Below are 18,401 nucleotides of genomic sequence, written 5' to 3'. Positions count from 1 at the left end.
AACAAAAAAAGAACGTGGGCTTTGAGGCCAAGTATCTTGCCACAAATCTCACTGTTACTGACTTCAGGTCAGTCCTCAAACACTGAGCCTAGGTTTCCTCTTGTGTGAGGGATATACTTTAAGGATAGTAACCATTAATTAGTCCTAGAGACACTAACCATGTTACAATAACCTACACTACAATTCTGTGTTTGCAAATATATCCTATGCATGCTTTTGTTTTCAGCTTGATATAAACTCTTAAAATGCTTTATTTCAGCTAGGTATGGTAAAAATACCTGTGATCCTAGTACCTGGGAGGCTGAGGGCAGAGCTGCCTCAAGTTCTCAGCTAGCCTGGGTTACACTTAACTTCCAGGCCAGCCTGGGCTACAATGTGAAACTCTGTCTCAGTAACAATCATGACAGAGAAAAGCAAAGAAAGAATCTCTAAACCAATGCTTCTCAAATGTTAATTTCAAATACACCAAAGGGTCTTATCAAATAATGAAGAGCTGATGTCATGTGTCCCAGGGGGCTGTGATTCTTCCATTTTAAGGAGTCCTCAGATGCCGGGCTGAAGACCTCTTCTGCTTTATGGGGCTCTGACCCCAAACAGAGGTTATCAACCCTGGCTGGGTATCAGGATCTCCCGGGGACCTTCAGAACACCAGGCACCTCATCCTACACCCACATACTCTAAAGCAGAGTCTCCTAATTAGCCCTGGTGCCGATCAGCGTGTGGGGTTGGGAAAGGGTGTTCCAGAGACTGACTCAGCACTGCAGGATCTGTGGCTGCGCGCCTTGCCTCTCCTCCAGTGGAAACCAACGTCTACTGTAAGTGGGCTGAGGCAGAGCCAGCCACCAGGACTTCAGAAAGCTCCACAGGGTATCTGACACTAAGACAAAACTAAAGCCACTGCCTCTATTATGGCAGAGTTCTGAAGCCAGGCCCAAAAAAGGCCAACACAGCAAGGAACAGCAGCTGTTTGGTAGCCCTGCGCCGTGCAGCTGGGCACTCACGTGATGAAGCACGTGGATCCTATAGGAGCCCTCCGAGGGCTTGCCATCGTGCACGATGTTGGCAATGAGGTCGTAGGTGGTGTTCTTGTGCACTGCTTGGACTTCTTCAGATAAGTATTCTCTCAGATCCACATTTCTAGAGATAAAGAAAGACAACAGCAGAACATCAGACCATGGCTGACCACAGAGCTGTTGCCTGCTACTTTAGGGTGCTAGCTATGGCAAGATCTACAGTGCCACAGCCGTTCCAGAGAGTTCAGTTCACATTTCCAATAGTAACAGCCCATATCACGCAAACACTGGTGCAGGGTCTCTGCTCACCTGGCTTTCACAGGGAAGCTTGGCTGTCACTTGACAGCTGTGCATTCTAGCAGTGTGTACAAGGAATGCCGCTCTGCCGCCTGCCCTGAGGGTGAGGAGCTGAGGCCGCAAGGGCTTGCCTGTGGCCTACCTGGGAGTACACCTTGCAGCTCCAGGGTTCAACAGCACCTGCCCTTTGCCCCTTAAGCACCGTACAGGAAGAAGGCTGATCACATGATGGGCCATCGGTGTAACAACTTAACCAGGCAAACCACCAGCCTTCTTATTTTCAAAGATCTTACTTCTTTTTTTTTTTTTTTGGTTTTTCGAGACAGGGTCTCTCTGTGTAGACTTGGCTGTCCTGGACTCGCTTTGTAGACCAGGCTGGCCTCGAACTCACAGTGATCCGCCTGCCTCTGCCTCCCGAGTGCTGGGATTAAAGGCGTGCGCCACCACGCTCGGCTCGATCTTACTTCTTTCAATTCCTTTCAGTGAAGTTAGAGGCCAAATCATTACAAGTAGCACAGCCCATGTGGGTAACAGAGGCACAAAACGGGAATTTATTCAAGGTTTCTAGACAGCACTGAAGACAAAAGGGACCAGAGAGCAAGTTCAAGGTCATCTTGGATTACTCAGTAGCCAGTGTGGGCTACATGAGACTGTATTTCAAAAAAGTTAACGAACAAATGGCTGCAGCTAGGTAAACATCCACCTTTGGGGACCCTGAAATATGTACTACTTTCCAGCAAACCCTTTAATGTCCGTGATGTAGGAAGCTGCTTCTTGCAATTGCCAACCAAGTCCGTTCAAAAGAAACAACATGGAAAGACACGCAGACTCCTTGCTAAATATGGCAGCTGCAGACTTGGGAGGCTGAAGCAGGAGTTTCAGGAGTTCAAGATCATTTGTCAATTTCTAAGACAGCCTGGGCTACCTAAGACCCTGTCTTAAAAAAAAAAAAAAAGAGGTGGTGGCCCCCCACAGTGAAGCAGGGCAGTACGCACGTGATAGGGAAGTTGACAATGGTCGGATTCTTCTCTACAAAGAAGTTGTTCTTAGTAAATCTCTTGATGCAAAAGATTAGATACGGAGGCAGCTTGGTGAGCTGGAAGCGCTTCAGGAAGTTCTCCTTGTAAGTCTTATATTCCTAGAGAGACAATTTGATGACATCAGTGTCAGCACTCAGTAGCACTAGAGTGGGGGCCTGAGCTTTGCTCTGGTGTTAAACATAACTCTGCATCACACCTACACTAAGAAGACAGGCAGTCCCAGAAGTCGCAAAAGAGGCTAAGACACCAGGGGCGGTGGTGGCGCACGCTTGTAATCCCAGCACTTGGGAGGCAGAGGCAGGCGGATCTCTCTGAGTTCGAGGCCAGCCTGGTCTACAAAGCGAGTCCAGGACAGCCAAGGCTACACAAAGAAACCCTGTCTCAAAAAACCACAAAAAGAAAAAAGAAAAGAAAGAAAACCCAAAGCCTAAGACTAGCAGAAAGATACCTTGGCAATGAGCTCTTTCCACCAGTATATGATCACACTGCTGAAACTAATACAGCTGTGTGGGCTCAAGTAAACACAACCATCTAATGATAAAACGAACAAAACTATCAAATTTAAAAATCAGTTAAAACCACCATATAGCTCTTACTTCACTCAAAATGAAGCAAAACTCCTTGACTTACAACAGTGGCACACCCTTGGTGCTATCACCTTCTCACATCTGGGGCTGGGTAGCTCTGGGAAGCCTCTGCTCACACACAGAGCACCACTCTATCCAATCCCTGGCAACTGAAGCGCGCTTATTGAGAAACAATCTCAAGGCTGTGTAAGTGGCCTAGCGGGCTCACTCTGCACGGCCCAAGGAGAAAGGGAAGGGTCCGGGCACCTGCCTAGACCAAAGGCTTGAAAGCTGGTGACCGTCAGCTGCTTTGCTTTTCCATTTATGTGTATGGGTGTTTAGGCCAAGAGGCCAGACGAGGGCGCCAGCTCCTCTGAATTGGAATGACAGATGGTTGTAAGGCACCCTGTGGGCGCTGCAAACTGGACTCAGGTGCTCACAAGAGCAGCACTCTTAACCCCCGCGCCATCTTGCCAGCCCCATGAATAGTTTTGCTCAGCATGAATTTTTTTTTTCAGCATGAATTTTTATCCTTGCCTGGGGAGATAGCCCAGTAGAGAGAGCACTTGCCTAACATGGCTGAGGCTCAAACCGCAATACAGCAAAACACTACACTTAGGTTTAGTTAAGAGATAGCAGTGAAAGGCCAATCAGAACCAAAGAGAACGAACCAGCAAGGCTTCCCTCTGAATTGACTGAGGTCTGAAGGGGAAACAGTCCCTCCAAAGAGCCACAGGTTGCCCAAGAAAATAGAAAATATTTTCAATGTAGTGTGTGTGTGTAAGAGAGAGAGATGCTGGGTGCACCTGAGTGTACATATGCTCCAGCTCATGTCTGGAGGCCCAGGATAGTTTCCAGAGTCCACTCTTTCCTTCCCCGTGGGCCGCAGGGACTGAACTCAGGTCTCCAGGCCTAAGTGACAAGTGTTTTCACCTGCTGACCCTCAAGAAAGTCCTGCCATCTGGACAATGACCTTATTTATACAAGAGCAAGTAAGAGACCCACCCTGACACTGCAGAGTGAGGGGCCTACAGAGTTGCTTCTCTGTAGAACGAGAGAAAGTTATTAAAAGGTTGTTCAGAAAATGTAAGAACTTTTACAAAGCAAAGAGTTTGGGTACTGCTTCTGAAATGTTAGTAAAACACAAGAGTATCTGGGCAAAAACAAAACAAAACAACAAGGGCGTGGTGTCTAAACTGTTCCTTCCAGCTCAGTGAGAAAACGCCACTCCAACCCAGTGCTGAGAGGGCAAGGTTCCCTTCTCCCCACGCCAGGAAAGTATCTTCCCAATACACCAATGCCATCATTTCTGATGCTGCTGCAACAATTTGTTCCTTATAGGTAAGTACTCATATTATTAATAAAAGCAAAAGCAAAACAGACAAATTAAAAATAATTGTTAGCTGGGTATGGTGGTGCACGCCTTTAATCCCAGCACTCAGGGAGGAAGAGGCAGGTGGATCACTGTGAGTTCAAGGTCTACAAAGGGAGTCCAGGGTAGCCGAGGCTACACAGGGAAACCCTGTCTCAAACAAACAAAACTCAGAACCAAGCCAAAACAAAAAATTGTTAGAGCTGGAAGTGGTGGCGCACACCTGCAGCACTAGGGCAGAGGAAGGACAGTGAGGAGTGCGAGGCTGGTTCTGGCTACACAGCAAGTTCCAGGCTGGATGGGACCTTATCTCAAAAAACAAAAGCAAAGCAGAGTAAGGTGAGATTTCTGTATTTACTGTTTCCAAACATCTTAATCCACACCTTTCTCTACAGTACTCAGAGGAAGGCATGAGCCATGTAAGAAGAGTTAAACACCAGAGAGGCTGAGAGACTGGGAAAAAGACAATGCACCTGCAGTAAGTGCAGGATACTTATGTGCTGAAATATATTTAGATTTATTTATTTTATTTATTGCATATGAGTGCTTTATCTGCAGAAGAGGGAATCAGATTACATTATAGATGGCTGTGAGCCACCATATGGTTGCTGGGAATTGAACTCAGGACCTCTGGAAGAGCAGGCGGCGCTCTTAACCACTGAGCCATCTCTCCAGCCCTGTGCTGAAATATAAACAGACAAAAGGTGGGGAGTAACCTGTGTGTAGAGCACTTGCCTTCCACTTCCTGTTGTCAACTCTGCAAAATGAAACGGTTAAGAAGCAAAGCAAGGGGCCAGAAAGATGGCTCAGAGGTTAAGAGCACTGCTTGCTTTTCCAAAGGTCCTGAGTTCAATTCCCAGCGCCCACATGGTGGCTCACAACCATCCACAGTGAGATCTGGCGCCCTCTTCTGGCGTGCAAGCATATAAGCAGGCAGAGCACTGTATACATAATAAGAAAGAAACAAAGCAAGAGGGCAGGGCTACCTTCTCGGTGATGCCGTTGAACTTGGCCAGGATGTTGAAGAGCGGCACCTGGGGGATGATGAGCTGCTCCTTCTCGTCCTTATAGAGCGGGGCGGTGGGGAGGTCCAGCGTCAGGTACATGAACGTGGACTCCACCATCGTCTCCTGGTACTCGTCATTACGGAGCAGCTGCTCTTTCTCCTCCGCTGGCTGAAGTGTGTGAGAAGAGCGAAGAGGAAAGGAGTGTGAGCATGACACAAGTCCCCAGAGGACAAGACGCCTGCTCACAGCTGCCCTATCCAGAGCCAGGCAGCTGTGTTCAGAACCACCACCTGACATGTGTGTGCAGGCGTGTGCTCATGGAACCAGGCAGGGATCGTGGGACAGGAGGAGCCCTTCAGGCCGGGAAGAAAGGGGAGTGGGCCCTGTGTGACACGAAGCAAGTGGAGGGACTGTGTGTGGAGAAGAAGCCTGCTGGGAAGGGGGCCTGGGAGGGGGGGCAACAGAAGAGGGGGCAAACGAGAACCAAGGAGAGTGACACATGTGCTAGAAATGCAGTCACTTTATAGCCCAATTTTAAAGAAAAAAAATTGCTTTCTACCTTCTGAGAGGTTTTATTTCTATACAGACTATTTAAACAGTTCTCAGAGTACACAGAAGGTCAGCTGAGCTTTCTGGAAAACATACCAGCACCACTCAGCAGTCAGACCACACAGCCTACAGCTACCAGCCACAAACTCGGGAGCGGACAGTACACTGCCTCGATGAGCCCAGAACTGCCTCGCAGCACGTGCCTTGAGAAACTTCCTTGTTGGTACACTCGGTATGTCCGTTCTCTAGGCTCCTGTGCTTCCTCAAGCCCCTGAGGTAGCATCTATCAGGCTAAAATTCTGTTGTGGACACTCACCAAATCAGGATGAGGAAGCTTTTTGGTGAAAATTCTCATTGACCCCTGGAAAACATCAGTCACGATAGCTGTACAAACAAAAAGGAAAATACAAAGTCTGTGAGGCTAGAGAGCATGTCGAGAGTCAAGAGCAGTCAGTGCTGCAAGTCACCGCCACCCTGCTGCGTCAGAGACCATGGACACTCCTCCTCCTGCTACCTTCTCTATCTACGCCCATCCAGCCCAGGCCACTGGTGCCCAGGATTCCACTCGCAGCTGCAGAAGATCACTTCTGCAGTGACAACACAGCCATGACTTCTGTCTGCCTTACTTCACTTAACACAGTATCTTCCAGGCACTTCTGCTTAAAGTACCACTGAGCCAGGTGTGGTGGTGGTGGTGGCGCACGCCTTTAATCCCAGCACTCGGGAGGCGGAGGCAGGTGGATCTCTGAGTTCGAGGCCAGACTGGACTACAGAGTGAGTTCCAGGATAGCGAGGGCCACACAGAGAAACCCTGTCTCGAACAAAACAAAACAAAACACTGAGGCCAGGCATGGTAGTGTATACTTATAATATCAACATTTGGGAGGCTGAGTCAGGAGGATCACAAATTCCAAGCCAGTCTGGGCTAAGCACCAAGACCATCATATCAAAGATTAAAAAAAATAAAAATAAAACAAAACTAGGAAAAAAATAAACTGAGAATATAACCATATTCTAACAAAACCCACAGAGCAAGATCTGATCAGGCCTACAACAGCCTAACGACACGTGCCTACAATGCCCACAGGCCTGCTACAGCCTAATGACACGTGCCTACAATGCCCACAGGCCTGCTACAGCCTAATGACAAGTGCCTACAATGCCTACAGGCCTACTACAGCCTAATGACACGTGCCTACAATGCCCACAGGCCTGCTACAGCCTAAGGACACGTGCCTACAATGCCCACAGGCCTGCTACAGCCTAACGACAAGTGCCTACAATGCCCACAGGCCTACTACAGCCTAATGACACGTGCCTACAATGCCCACGTGGCCTGCTACAGCCTAATGACACGTGCATACAATGCCCACAGGCCTGCTACAGCCTAAGGACACGTGCATACAATGCCCACAGGCCGGCTACAGCCTAACGACACGTGCCTACAATGTCTGCTACAGCCTAATGACACGTGCCTACAATGTCTGCTACAGCCTAATGACACGTGCCTACAATGCCCACAGGCCTGCTACAGCCTAAGGACACGTGCCTACAATGCCCACAGGCCTGCTACAGCCTAATGACACGTGCATACAATGCCCACAGGCCTGCTACAGCCTAAGGACACGTGCATACAATGCCCACAGGCCTGCTACAGCCTAAGGACACGTGCATACAATGCCCACAGGCCGGCTACAGGCTAAGGACACGTCCATACAATGCCCACAGGCCTGCTACAGCCTAATGACACGTGCATACAATGCCCACAGGCCTGCTACAGCCTAACGACACGTGCCTACAATGTCTGCTACAGCCTAAGGACACGTGCCTACAATGCCCACAGGCCTGCTACAGCCTAATGACACGTGCCTACAATGCCCACAGGCCTGCTACAGCCTAAGGACACATGCATACAATGCCCACAGGCCTACTACAGCCTAACGACACGTGCCTACAATGCCCACAGGCCTGCTACAGCCTAACGACACGTGCCTACAATGCCCACAGGCCGGCTACAGCCTAAGGACACGTGCCTACAATGCCCACAGGCTGGCTACAGCCTAAGGACACGTGCCTACAATGCCCACAGGCCGGCTACAGCCTAAGGACACGTGCATACAATGCCCACAGGCCTACTACAGCCTAAGGACACGTGCCTACAATGCCCACAGGCCTGCTACAGCCTAACGACACGTGCCTACAATGCCCACAGGCCTGCTACAGCCTAAGGACACGTGCCTACAATGCCCACAGGCCGGCTACAGCCTAAGGACACGTGCCTACAATGCCCACAGGCCTGCTACAGCCTAAGGACACGTGCATACAATGCCCACAGGCCTACTACAGCCTAACGACACGTGCCTACAATGCCCACAGGCCTGCTACAGCCTAAGGACACGTGCATACAATGCCCACAGGCCGGCTACAGCCTAAGGACACATGCCTACAATGCCCACAGGCCGGCTACAGCCTAAGGACACGTGCCTACAATGTCCACAGGCCTACGACAGCCTAAGGACACGTGCATACAATGCCCACAGGCCGGCTACAGCCTAAGGACACGTGCATACAATGCCCACAGGCCTGCTACAGCCTAAGGACACGTGCATACAATGCCCACAGGCCTACGACAGCCTAAGGACACGTGCTTACCATGCCCACAGGCCTGCTACAGCCTAAGGACACGTGCATACAATGCCCACAGGCCGGCTACAGCCTAAGGACACGTGCATACAATGCCCACAGGCCTGCTACAGCCTAAGGACACGTGATTACAATGTCCACAGGCCTACGACAGCCTAAGGACACGTGCATACAATGCCCACAGGCCAGCTACAGCCTAATAACACGTGCCTACAATGCCCACAGGCCTGCGACAGCCTAAGGACACGTGCATACGATGCCCACAGGCCTACGACAGCCTAAGGACACGTGCATACAATGTCCACAGGCCTGCTACAGCCTAAGGACACGTGCCTACAATGCCCACAGGCCTGCTACAGCCTAAGGACACGTGCCTACAATGCCCACAGGCCTGCTACAGCCTAAGGACACGTGCATACAATGCCCACAGGCCTGCTACAGCCTAAGGACACGTGCATACAATGTCCACAGGCCGGCTACAGCCTAAGGACACGTGCATACAATGCCCACAGGCCTGCTACAGCCTAAGGACACGTGCCTACAATGCCCACAGGCCTGCTACAGCCTAAGGACACGTGCATACAATGCCCACAGGCCGGCTACAGGCTAAGGACACGTCCATACAATGCCCACAGGCCTGCTACAGCCTAAGGACACGTGCATACAATGCCCACAGGCCTGCTACAGCCTAATGACACGTGCATACAATGCCCACAGGCCTGCTACAGCCTAAGGACACGTGCATACAATGCCCACAGGCCGGCTACAGCCTAACGACACGTGCCTACAATGTCTGCTACAGCCTAATGACACGTGCCTACAATGTCTGCTACAGCCTAATGACACGTGCCTACAATGCCCACAGGCCTGCTACAGCCTAAGGACACGTGCCTACAATGCCCACAGGCCTGCTACAGCCTAATGACACGTGCATACAATGCCCACAGGCCTGCTACAGCCTAAGGACACGTGCATACAATGCCCACAGGCCGGCTACAGGCTAAGGACACGTCCATACAATGCCCACAGGCCTGCTACAGCCTAATGACACGTGCATACAATGCCCACAGGCCTGCTACAGCCTAATGACACGTGCATACAATGCCCACAGGCCTGCTACAGCCTAAGGACACGTGCATACAATGCCCACAGGCCTGCTACAGCCTAAGGACACGTGCCTGCAATGCCCACAGGCCTACTACAGCCTAAGGACACGTGCCTACAATGCCCACAGGCCTGCTACAGCCTAAGGACACCTGCTTACCATGCCCACAGGCCTGCTACAGCCTAAAGACACGTGCCTACAATGCCCACAGGCCTGCTACAGCCTAAGGACACGTGCCTACAATGCCCACAGGCCTGCTAAAGCCTAAGGACACGTGCCTGCAATGCCCACAGGCCTACTACATCCTAAGGACACGTGCATACAATGCCCACAGGCCTGCTACAGCCTAAGGACACGTGCATACAATGCCCACAGGCCTACTACAGCCTAACGACACGTGCCTACAATGCCCACAGGCCTGCTACAGCCTAACGACACGTGCCTACAATGCCCACAGGCCGGCTACAGCCTAAGGACACGTGCCTACAATGCCCACAGGCCGGCTACAGCCTAAGGACACGTGCATACAATGCCCACAGGCCTACTACAGCCTAAGGACACGTGCCTACAATGCCCACAGGCCTGCTACAGCCTAAGGACATGTGCCTACAATGCCCACAGGCCGGCTACAGCCTAAGGACACGTGCCTACAATGCCCACAGGCCTGCTACAGCCTAAGGACACGTGCATACAATGCCCACAGGCCTACTACAGCCTAACGACACGTGCCTACAATGCCCACAGGCCTGCTACAGCCTAACGACACGTGCCTACAATGCCCACAGGCCGGCTACAGCCTAAGGACACGTGCCTACAATGCCCACAGGCCGGCTACAGCCTAAGGACACGTGCATACAATGCCCACAGGCCTGCTACAGCCTAAGGACACGTGCCTACAATGCCCACAGGCCGGCTACAGCCTAAGGACACGTGCATACAATGCCCACAGGCCTGCTACAGCCTAACGACACGGGCCTACAATGCCCACAGGCCGGCTACAGCCTAAGGACACGTGCCTACAATGCCCACAGGCCGGCTACAGCCTAAGGACACGTGCCTACAATGCCCACAGGCCGGCTACAGCCTAAGGACACGTGCATACAATGCCCACAGGCCTGCTACAGCCTAACGACACGGGCCTACAATGCCCACAGGCCTGCTACAGCCTAAGGACACGTGCCTACAATGCCCACAGGCCGGCTACAGCCTAAGGACACGTGCCTACAATGCCCACAGGCCTGCTACAGCCTAATGACACGTGCATACAATGCCCACAGGCCTGCTACAGCCTAAGGACACGTGCATACAATGCCCACAGGCCTGCTACAGCCTAAGGACACGTGCCTGCAATGCCCACAGGCCTACTACAGCCTAAGGACACGTGCCTACAATGCCCACAGGCCTGCTACAGCCTAAGGACACCTGCTTACCATGCCCACAGGCCTGCTACAGCCTAAAGACACGTGCCTACAATGCCCACAGGCCTGCTACAGCCTAAGGACACGTGCCTACAATGCCCACAGGCCTGCTACAGCCTAAGGACACGTGCCTGCAATGCCCACAGGCCTACTACATCCTAAGGACACGTGCCTACAATGCCCACAGGCCTGCTACAGCCTAAGGACACGTGCTTACCATGCCCACAGGCCTGCTACAGCCTAAAGACACGTGCCTACAATGCCCACAGGCCTGCTACAGCCTAATGACACGTGCCTACAATGTCTGCTACAGCCTAATGACACGTGCCTACAATGCCCACAGGCCTGCTACAGCCTAAGGACACGTGCCTACAATGCCCACAGGCCTGCTACAGCCTAATGACACGTGCATACAATGCCCACAGGCCTGCTACAGCCTAAGGACACGTGCATACAATGCCCACAGGCCGGCTACAGGCTAAGGACACGTGCCTACAATGCCCACAGGCCTGCTACAGCCTAATGACACGTGCATACAATGCCCACAGGCCTGCTACAGCCTAATGACACGAGCATACAATGCCCACAGGCCTGCTACAGCCTAAGGACACGTGCATACAATGCCCACAGGCCGGCTACAGCCTAACGACACGTGCCTACAATGTCTGCTACAGCCTAATGACACGTGCATACAATGCCCACAGGCCGGCTACAGCCTAATGACACTTGCATACAATGCCCACAGGCCTGCTACAGCCTAATGACATGTGCATACAATGCCCACAGGCCTGCTACAGCCTAAGGACACGTGCCTGCAATGCCCACAGGCCTGCTACAGCCTAATGACACGTGCCTACAATGCCCACAGGCCTGCTACAGCCTAAGGACACGTGCATACAATGCCCACAGGCCTGCTACAGCCTAATGACACGTGCATACAATGCCCACAGGCCTGCTACAGCCTAACGACACGTGCCTACAATGCCCATAGGCCTGCTACAGCCTAACGACACTTGCCTACAATGCCCACAGGCCTGCTACAGCCTAAGGACACGTGCTTACCATGCCCACAGGCCTGCTACAGCCTAACGACACGTGCCTACAATGCCCACAGGCCTGCTACAGCCTAACGACACGTGCCTACAATGCCCACAGGCCTGCTACAGCCTAAGGACACGTGCCTACAATGCCCACAGGCCTGCTACAGCCTAAGGACACGTGCATACAATGCCCACAGGCCTGCTACAGCCTAAGGACACGTGCATACAATGCCCACAGGCCTGCTACAGCCTAAGGACACGTGCATACAATGCCCACAGGCCTGCTACAGCCTAAGGACACGTGCCTACAATGCCCACAGGCCTGCTACAGCCTAACGACACGTGCCTACAATGTCTGCTACAGCCTAAGGACACATGCCTACAATGCCCACAGGCCTGCTACAGCCTAACGACACGTGCCTACAATGCCCACAGGCCTGCTACAGCCTAATGACACGTGCATACAATGCCCACAGGCCTGCTACAGCCTAAGGACACGTGCATACAATGCCCACAGGCCTACTACAGCCTAACGACACGTGCCTACAATGCCCACAGGCCTGCTACAGCCTAATGACACGTGCATACAATGCCCACAGGCCTGCTACAGCCTAAGGACACGTGCATACAATGCCCACAGGCCTACTACAGCCTAACGACACGTGCCTACAATGCCCACAGGCCTGCTACAGCCTAACGACACGTGCCTACAATGCCCACAGGCCGGCTACAGCCTAAGGACACGTGCCTACAATGCCCACAGGCCGGCTACAGCCTAAGGACACGTGCATACAATGCCCACAGGCCGGCTACAGCCTAAGGACACGTGCATACAATGCCCACAGGCCTACTACAGCCTAAGGACACGTGCCTACAATGCCCACAGGCCGGCTACAGCCTAAGGACACGTGCCTACAATGCCCACAGGCCGGCTACAGCCTAAGGACACGTGCATACAATGCCCACAGGCCTACTACAGCCTAAGGACACGTGCCTACAATGCCCACAGGCCTGCTACAGCCTAAGGACACGTGCCTACAATGCCCACAGGCCGGCTACAGCCTAAGGACACGTGCCTACAATGCCCACAGGCCTGCTACAGCCTAAGGACACGTGCATACAATGCCCACAGGCCTGCTACAGCCTAACGACACGTGCCTACAATGCCCACAGGCCTGCTACAGCCTAACGACACGTGCCTACAATGCCCACAGGCCGGCTACAGCCTAAGGACACGTGCCTACAATGCCCACAGGCCGGCTACAGCCTAAGGACACGTGCATACAATGCCCACAGGCCTGCTACAGCCTAAGGACACGTGCCTACAATGCCCACAGGCCGGCTACAGCCTAAGGACACGTGCATACAATGCCCACAGGCCTGCTACAGCCTAACGACACGGGCCTACAATGCCCACAGGCCGGCTACAGCCTAAGGACACGTGCCTACAATGCCCACAGGCCGGCTACAGCCTAAGGACACGTGCCTACAATGCCCACAGGCCGGCTACAGCCTAAGGACACGTGCATACAATGCCCACAGGCCTGCTACAGCCTAACGACACGGGCCTACAATGCCCACAGGCCTGCTACAGCCTAAGGACACGTGCCTACAATGCCCACAGGCCGGCTACAGCCTAAGGACACGTGCCTACAATGCCCACAGGCCGGCTACAGCCTAAGGACACGTGCCTACAATGTCCACAGGCCTACGACAGCCTAAGGACACGTGCATACAATGCCCACAGGCCGGCTACAGCCTAAGGACACGTGCATACAATGCCCACAGGCCAGCTACAGCCTAAGGACACGTGCATACAATGCCCACAGGCCGGCTACAGCCTAAGGACACGTGCATACAATGCCCACAGGCCTGCTACAGCCTAAGGACACGTGCATACAATGCCCACAGGCCTACGACAGCCTAAGGACACGTGCTTACCATGCCCACAGGCCTGCTACAGCCTAAGGACACGTGCATACAATGCCCACAGGCCGGCTACAGCCTAAGGACACGTGCATACAATGCCCACAGGCCTGCTACAGCCTAAGGACACGTGAATACAATGTCCACAGGCCTACGACAGCCTAAGGACACGTGCATACAATGCCCACAGGCCGGCTACAGCCTAAGGACACGTGCCTACAATGCCCACAGGCCTGCTACAGCCTAAGGACACGTGCATACAATGCCCACAGGCCTGCTACAGCCTAATGACACGTGCCTACAATGCCCACAGGCCTGCTACAGCCTAAGGACACGTGCATACAATGCCCACAGGCCTGCTACAGCCTAAGGACACGTGCATACAATGCCCACAGGCCTGCTACAGCCTAACGACACGTGCCTACAATGCCCATAGGCCTGCTACAGCCTAACGACACTTGCCTACAATGCCCACAGGCCTGCTACAGCCTAAGGACACGTGCTTACCATGCCCACAGGCCTGCTACAGCCTAACGCCACGTGCCTACAATGCCCACAGGCCTGCTACAGCCTAACGACACGTGCCTACAATGCCCACAGGCCTGCTACAGCCTAAGGACACGTGCCTACAATGCCCACAGGCCTGCTACAGCCTAAGGACACGTGCATACAATGCCCACAGGCCTGCTACAGCCTAAGGACACGTGCATACAATGCCCACAGGCCTGCTACAGCCTAAGGACACGTGCATACAATGCCCACAGGCCTGCTACAGCCTAAGGACACGTGCCTACAATGCCCACAGGCCTGCTACAGCCTAACGACACGTGCTTACCATGCCCACAGGCCTGCTACAGCCTAAGGACACGTGCCTACAATGCCCACAGGCCTGCTACAGCCTAAAGACACGTGCCTACAATGTCTGCTACAGCCTAAGGACACATGCCTACAATGCCCACAGGCCTGCTACAGCCTAAGGACACGTGCCTACAATGCCCACAGGCCTGCTACAGCCTAATGACACGTGCATACAATGCCCACAGGCCTGCTACAGCCTAAGGACACGTGCATACAATGCCCACAGGCCTACTACAGCCTAACGACACGTGCCTACAATGCCCACAGGCCTGCTACAGCCTAATGACACGTGCATACAATGCCCACAGGCCTGCTACAGCCTAAGGACACGTGCATACAATGCCCACAGGCCTACTACAGCCTAACGACACGTGCCTACAATGCCCACAGGCCTGCTACAGCCTAACGACACGTGCCTACAATGCCCACAGGCCGGCTACAGCCTAAGGACACGTGCCTACAATGCCCACAGGCCGGCTACAGCCTAAGGACACGTGCATACAATGCCCACAGGCCTGCTACAGCCTAAGGACACGTGCCTACAATGCCCACAGGCCTGCTACAGCCTAACGACACGTGCCTACAATGCCCACAGGCCGGCTACAGCCTAAGGACACGTGCCTACAATGCCCACAGGCCGGCTACAGCCTAAGGACACGTGCCTACAATGCCCACAGGCCTGCTACAGCCTAAGGACACGTGCATACAATGCCCACAGGCCTACTACAGCCTAACGACACGTGCCTACAATGCCCACAGGCCTGCTACAGCCTAACGACACGTGCCTACAATGCCCACAGGCCGGCTACAGCCTAAGGACACGTGCCTACAATGCCCACAGGCCGGCTACAGCCTAAGGACACGTGCATACAATGCCCACAGGCCTGCTACAGCCTAAGGACACGTGCCTACAATGCCCACAGGCCTGCTACAGCCTAACGACACGTGCCTACAATGCCCACAGGCCGGCTACAGCCTAAGGACACGTGCCTACAATGCCCACAGGCCGGCTACAGCCTAAGGACACGTGCCTACAATGCCCACAGGCCTGCTACAGCCTAAGGACACGTGCATACAATGCCCACAGGCCTACTACAGCCTAACGACACGTGCCTACAATGCCCACAGGCCTGCTACAGCCTAACGACACGTGCCTACAATGCCCACAGGCCTGCTACAGCCTAAGGACACGTGCCTACAATGCCCACAGGCCGGCTACAGCCTAAGGACACGTGCCTACAATGCCCACAGGCCGGCTACAGCCTAAGGACACGTGCCTACAATGCCCACAGGCCTGCTACAGCCTAATGACACGTGCATACAATGCCCACAGGCCTGCTACAGCCTAAGGACACGTGCCTACAATGCCCACAGGCCTGCTACAGCCTAAGGACACGTGCATACAATGCCCACAGGCCTGCTACAGCCTAAGGACACGTGCATACAATGCCCACAGGCCTGCTACAGCCTAAGGACACGTGCATACAATGCCCACAGGCCTGCTACAGCCTAAGGACACGTGCCTACAATGCCCACAGGCCTGCTACAGCCTAACGACACGTGCTTACCATGCCCACAGGCCTGCTACAGCCTAAGGACACGTGCCTACAATGCCCACAGGCCTGCTACAGCCTAAAGACACGTGCCTACAATGTCTGCTACAGCCTAAGGACACATGCCTACAATGCCCACAGGCCTGCTACAGCCTAAGGACACGTGCCTACAATGCCCACAGGCCTGCTACAGCCTAATGACACGTGCATACAATGCCCACAGGCCTGCTACAGCCTAAGGACACGTGCATACAATGCCCACAGGCCTACTACAGCCTAACGACACGTGCCTACAATGCCCACAGGCCTGCTACAGCCTAATGACACGTGCATACAATGCCCACAGGCCTGCTACAGCCTAAGGACACGTGCATACAATGCCCACAGGCCTACTACAGCCTAACGACACGTGCCTACAATGCCCACAGGCCTGCTACAGCCTAACGACACGTGCCTACAATGCCCACAGGCCGGCTACAGCCTAAGGACACGTGCCTACAATGCCCACAGGCCGGCTACAGCCTAAGGACACGTGCATACAATGCCCACAGGCCTGCTACAGCCTAAGGACACGTGCCTACAATGCCCACAGGCCTGCTACAGCCTAACGACACGTGCCTACAATGCCCACAGGCCGGCTACAGCCTAAGGACACGTGCCTACAATGCCCACAGGCCGGCTACAGCCTAAGGACACGTGCCTACAATGCCCACAGGCCTGCTACAGCCTAAGGACACGTGCATACAATGCCCACAGGCCTACTACAGCCTAACGACACGTGCCTACAATGCCCACAGGCCTGCTACAGCCTAACGACACGTGCCTACAATGCCCACAGGCCTGCTACAGCCTAAGGACACGTGCCTACAATGCCCACAGGCCGGCTACAGCCTAAGGACACGTGCCTACAATGCCCACAGGCCGGCTACAGCCTAAGGACACGTGCCTACAATGCCCACAGGCCTGCTACAGCCTAATGACACGTGCATACAATGCCCACAGGCCTGCTACAGCCTAAGGACACGTGCATACAATGCCCACAGGCCTACTACAGCCTAACGACACGTGCCTACAATGCCCACAGGCCTGCTACAGCCTAACGACACGTGCCTACAATGCCCACAGGCCGGCTACAGCCTAAGGACACGTGCCTACAATGCCCACAGGCCGGCTACAGCCTAAGGACACGTGCATACAATGCCCACAGGCCTACTACAGCCTAAGGACACGTGCCTACAATGCCCACAGGCCTGCTACAGCCTAACGACACGTGCCTACAATGCCCACAGGCCTGCTACAGCCTAAGGACACGTGCCTACAATGCCCACAGGCCGGCTACAGCCTAAGGACACGTGCCTACAATGCCCACAGGCCTGCTACAGCCTAAGGACACGTGCATACAATGCCCACAGGCCTACTACAGCCTAACGACACGTGCCTACAATGCCCACAGGCCTGCTACAGCCTAACGACACGTGCCTACAATGCCCACAGGCCTGCTACAGCCTAAGGACACGTGCCTACAATGCCCACAGGCCGGCTACAGCCTAAGGACACGTGCCTACAATGCCCACAGGCCGGCTACAGCCTAAGGACACGTGCCTACAATGTCCACAGGCCTACGACAGCCTAAGGACACGTGCATACAATGCCCACAGGCCGGCTACAGCCTAAGGACACGTGCATACAATGCCCACAGGCCAGCTACAGCCTAAGGACACGTGCATACAATGCCCACAGGCCGGCTACAGCCTAAGGACACGTGCATACAATGCCCACAGGCCTGCTACAGCCTAAGGACACGTGCATACAATGCCCACAGGCCTACGACAGCCTAAGGACACGTGCTTACCATGCCCACAGGCCTGCTACAGCCTAAGGACACGTGCATACAATGCCCACAGGCCGGCTACAGCCTAAGGACACGTGCATACAATGCCCACAGGCCTGCTACAGCCTAAGGACACGTGAATACAATGTCCACAGGCCTACGACAGCCTAAGGACACGTGCAT

The 18,401-nt window shown here is 53.8% G+C and overlaps 1 protein-coding gene across 1 annotated transcript in view; it reads right to left on the bottom strand.

Annotated features, from left to right (window-relative positions):
- Positions 1-18,401, bottom strand: part of USP39 (ubiquitin specific peptidase 39) — a 31,654-nt gene that overhangs the window by 2,179 nt on the left and 11,074 nt on the right. Inside the window, exons 8-11 of the mRNA XM_084766887.1 lie at positions 6,161-6,228; positions 5,275-5,463; positions 2,306-2,448; positions 1,002-1,137 (exon numbers count right to left, since the gene is read on the bottom strand). Coding sequence (XP_084623013.1) covers positions 1,002-1,137; positions 2,306-2,448; positions 5,275-5,463; positions 6,161-6,228 — 536 coding nt within the window. The remainder of the gene's footprint in view (positions 1-1,001; positions 1,138-2,305; positions 2,449-5,274; positions 5,464-6,160; positions 6,229-18,401) is intronic.

This window comes from Acomys minous (genome assembly GCF_964271855.1).
Source record: "Acomys minous genome assembly, chromosome: 17".
Lineage (NCBI taxonomy): Eukaryota > Metazoa > Chordata > Mammalia > Rodentia > Muridae > Acomys > Acomys minous.
The sequence above is the reverse complement of the archived record's forward strand: the minus strand, read 5'-3'. Positions and strand labels throughout refer to the sequence as shown.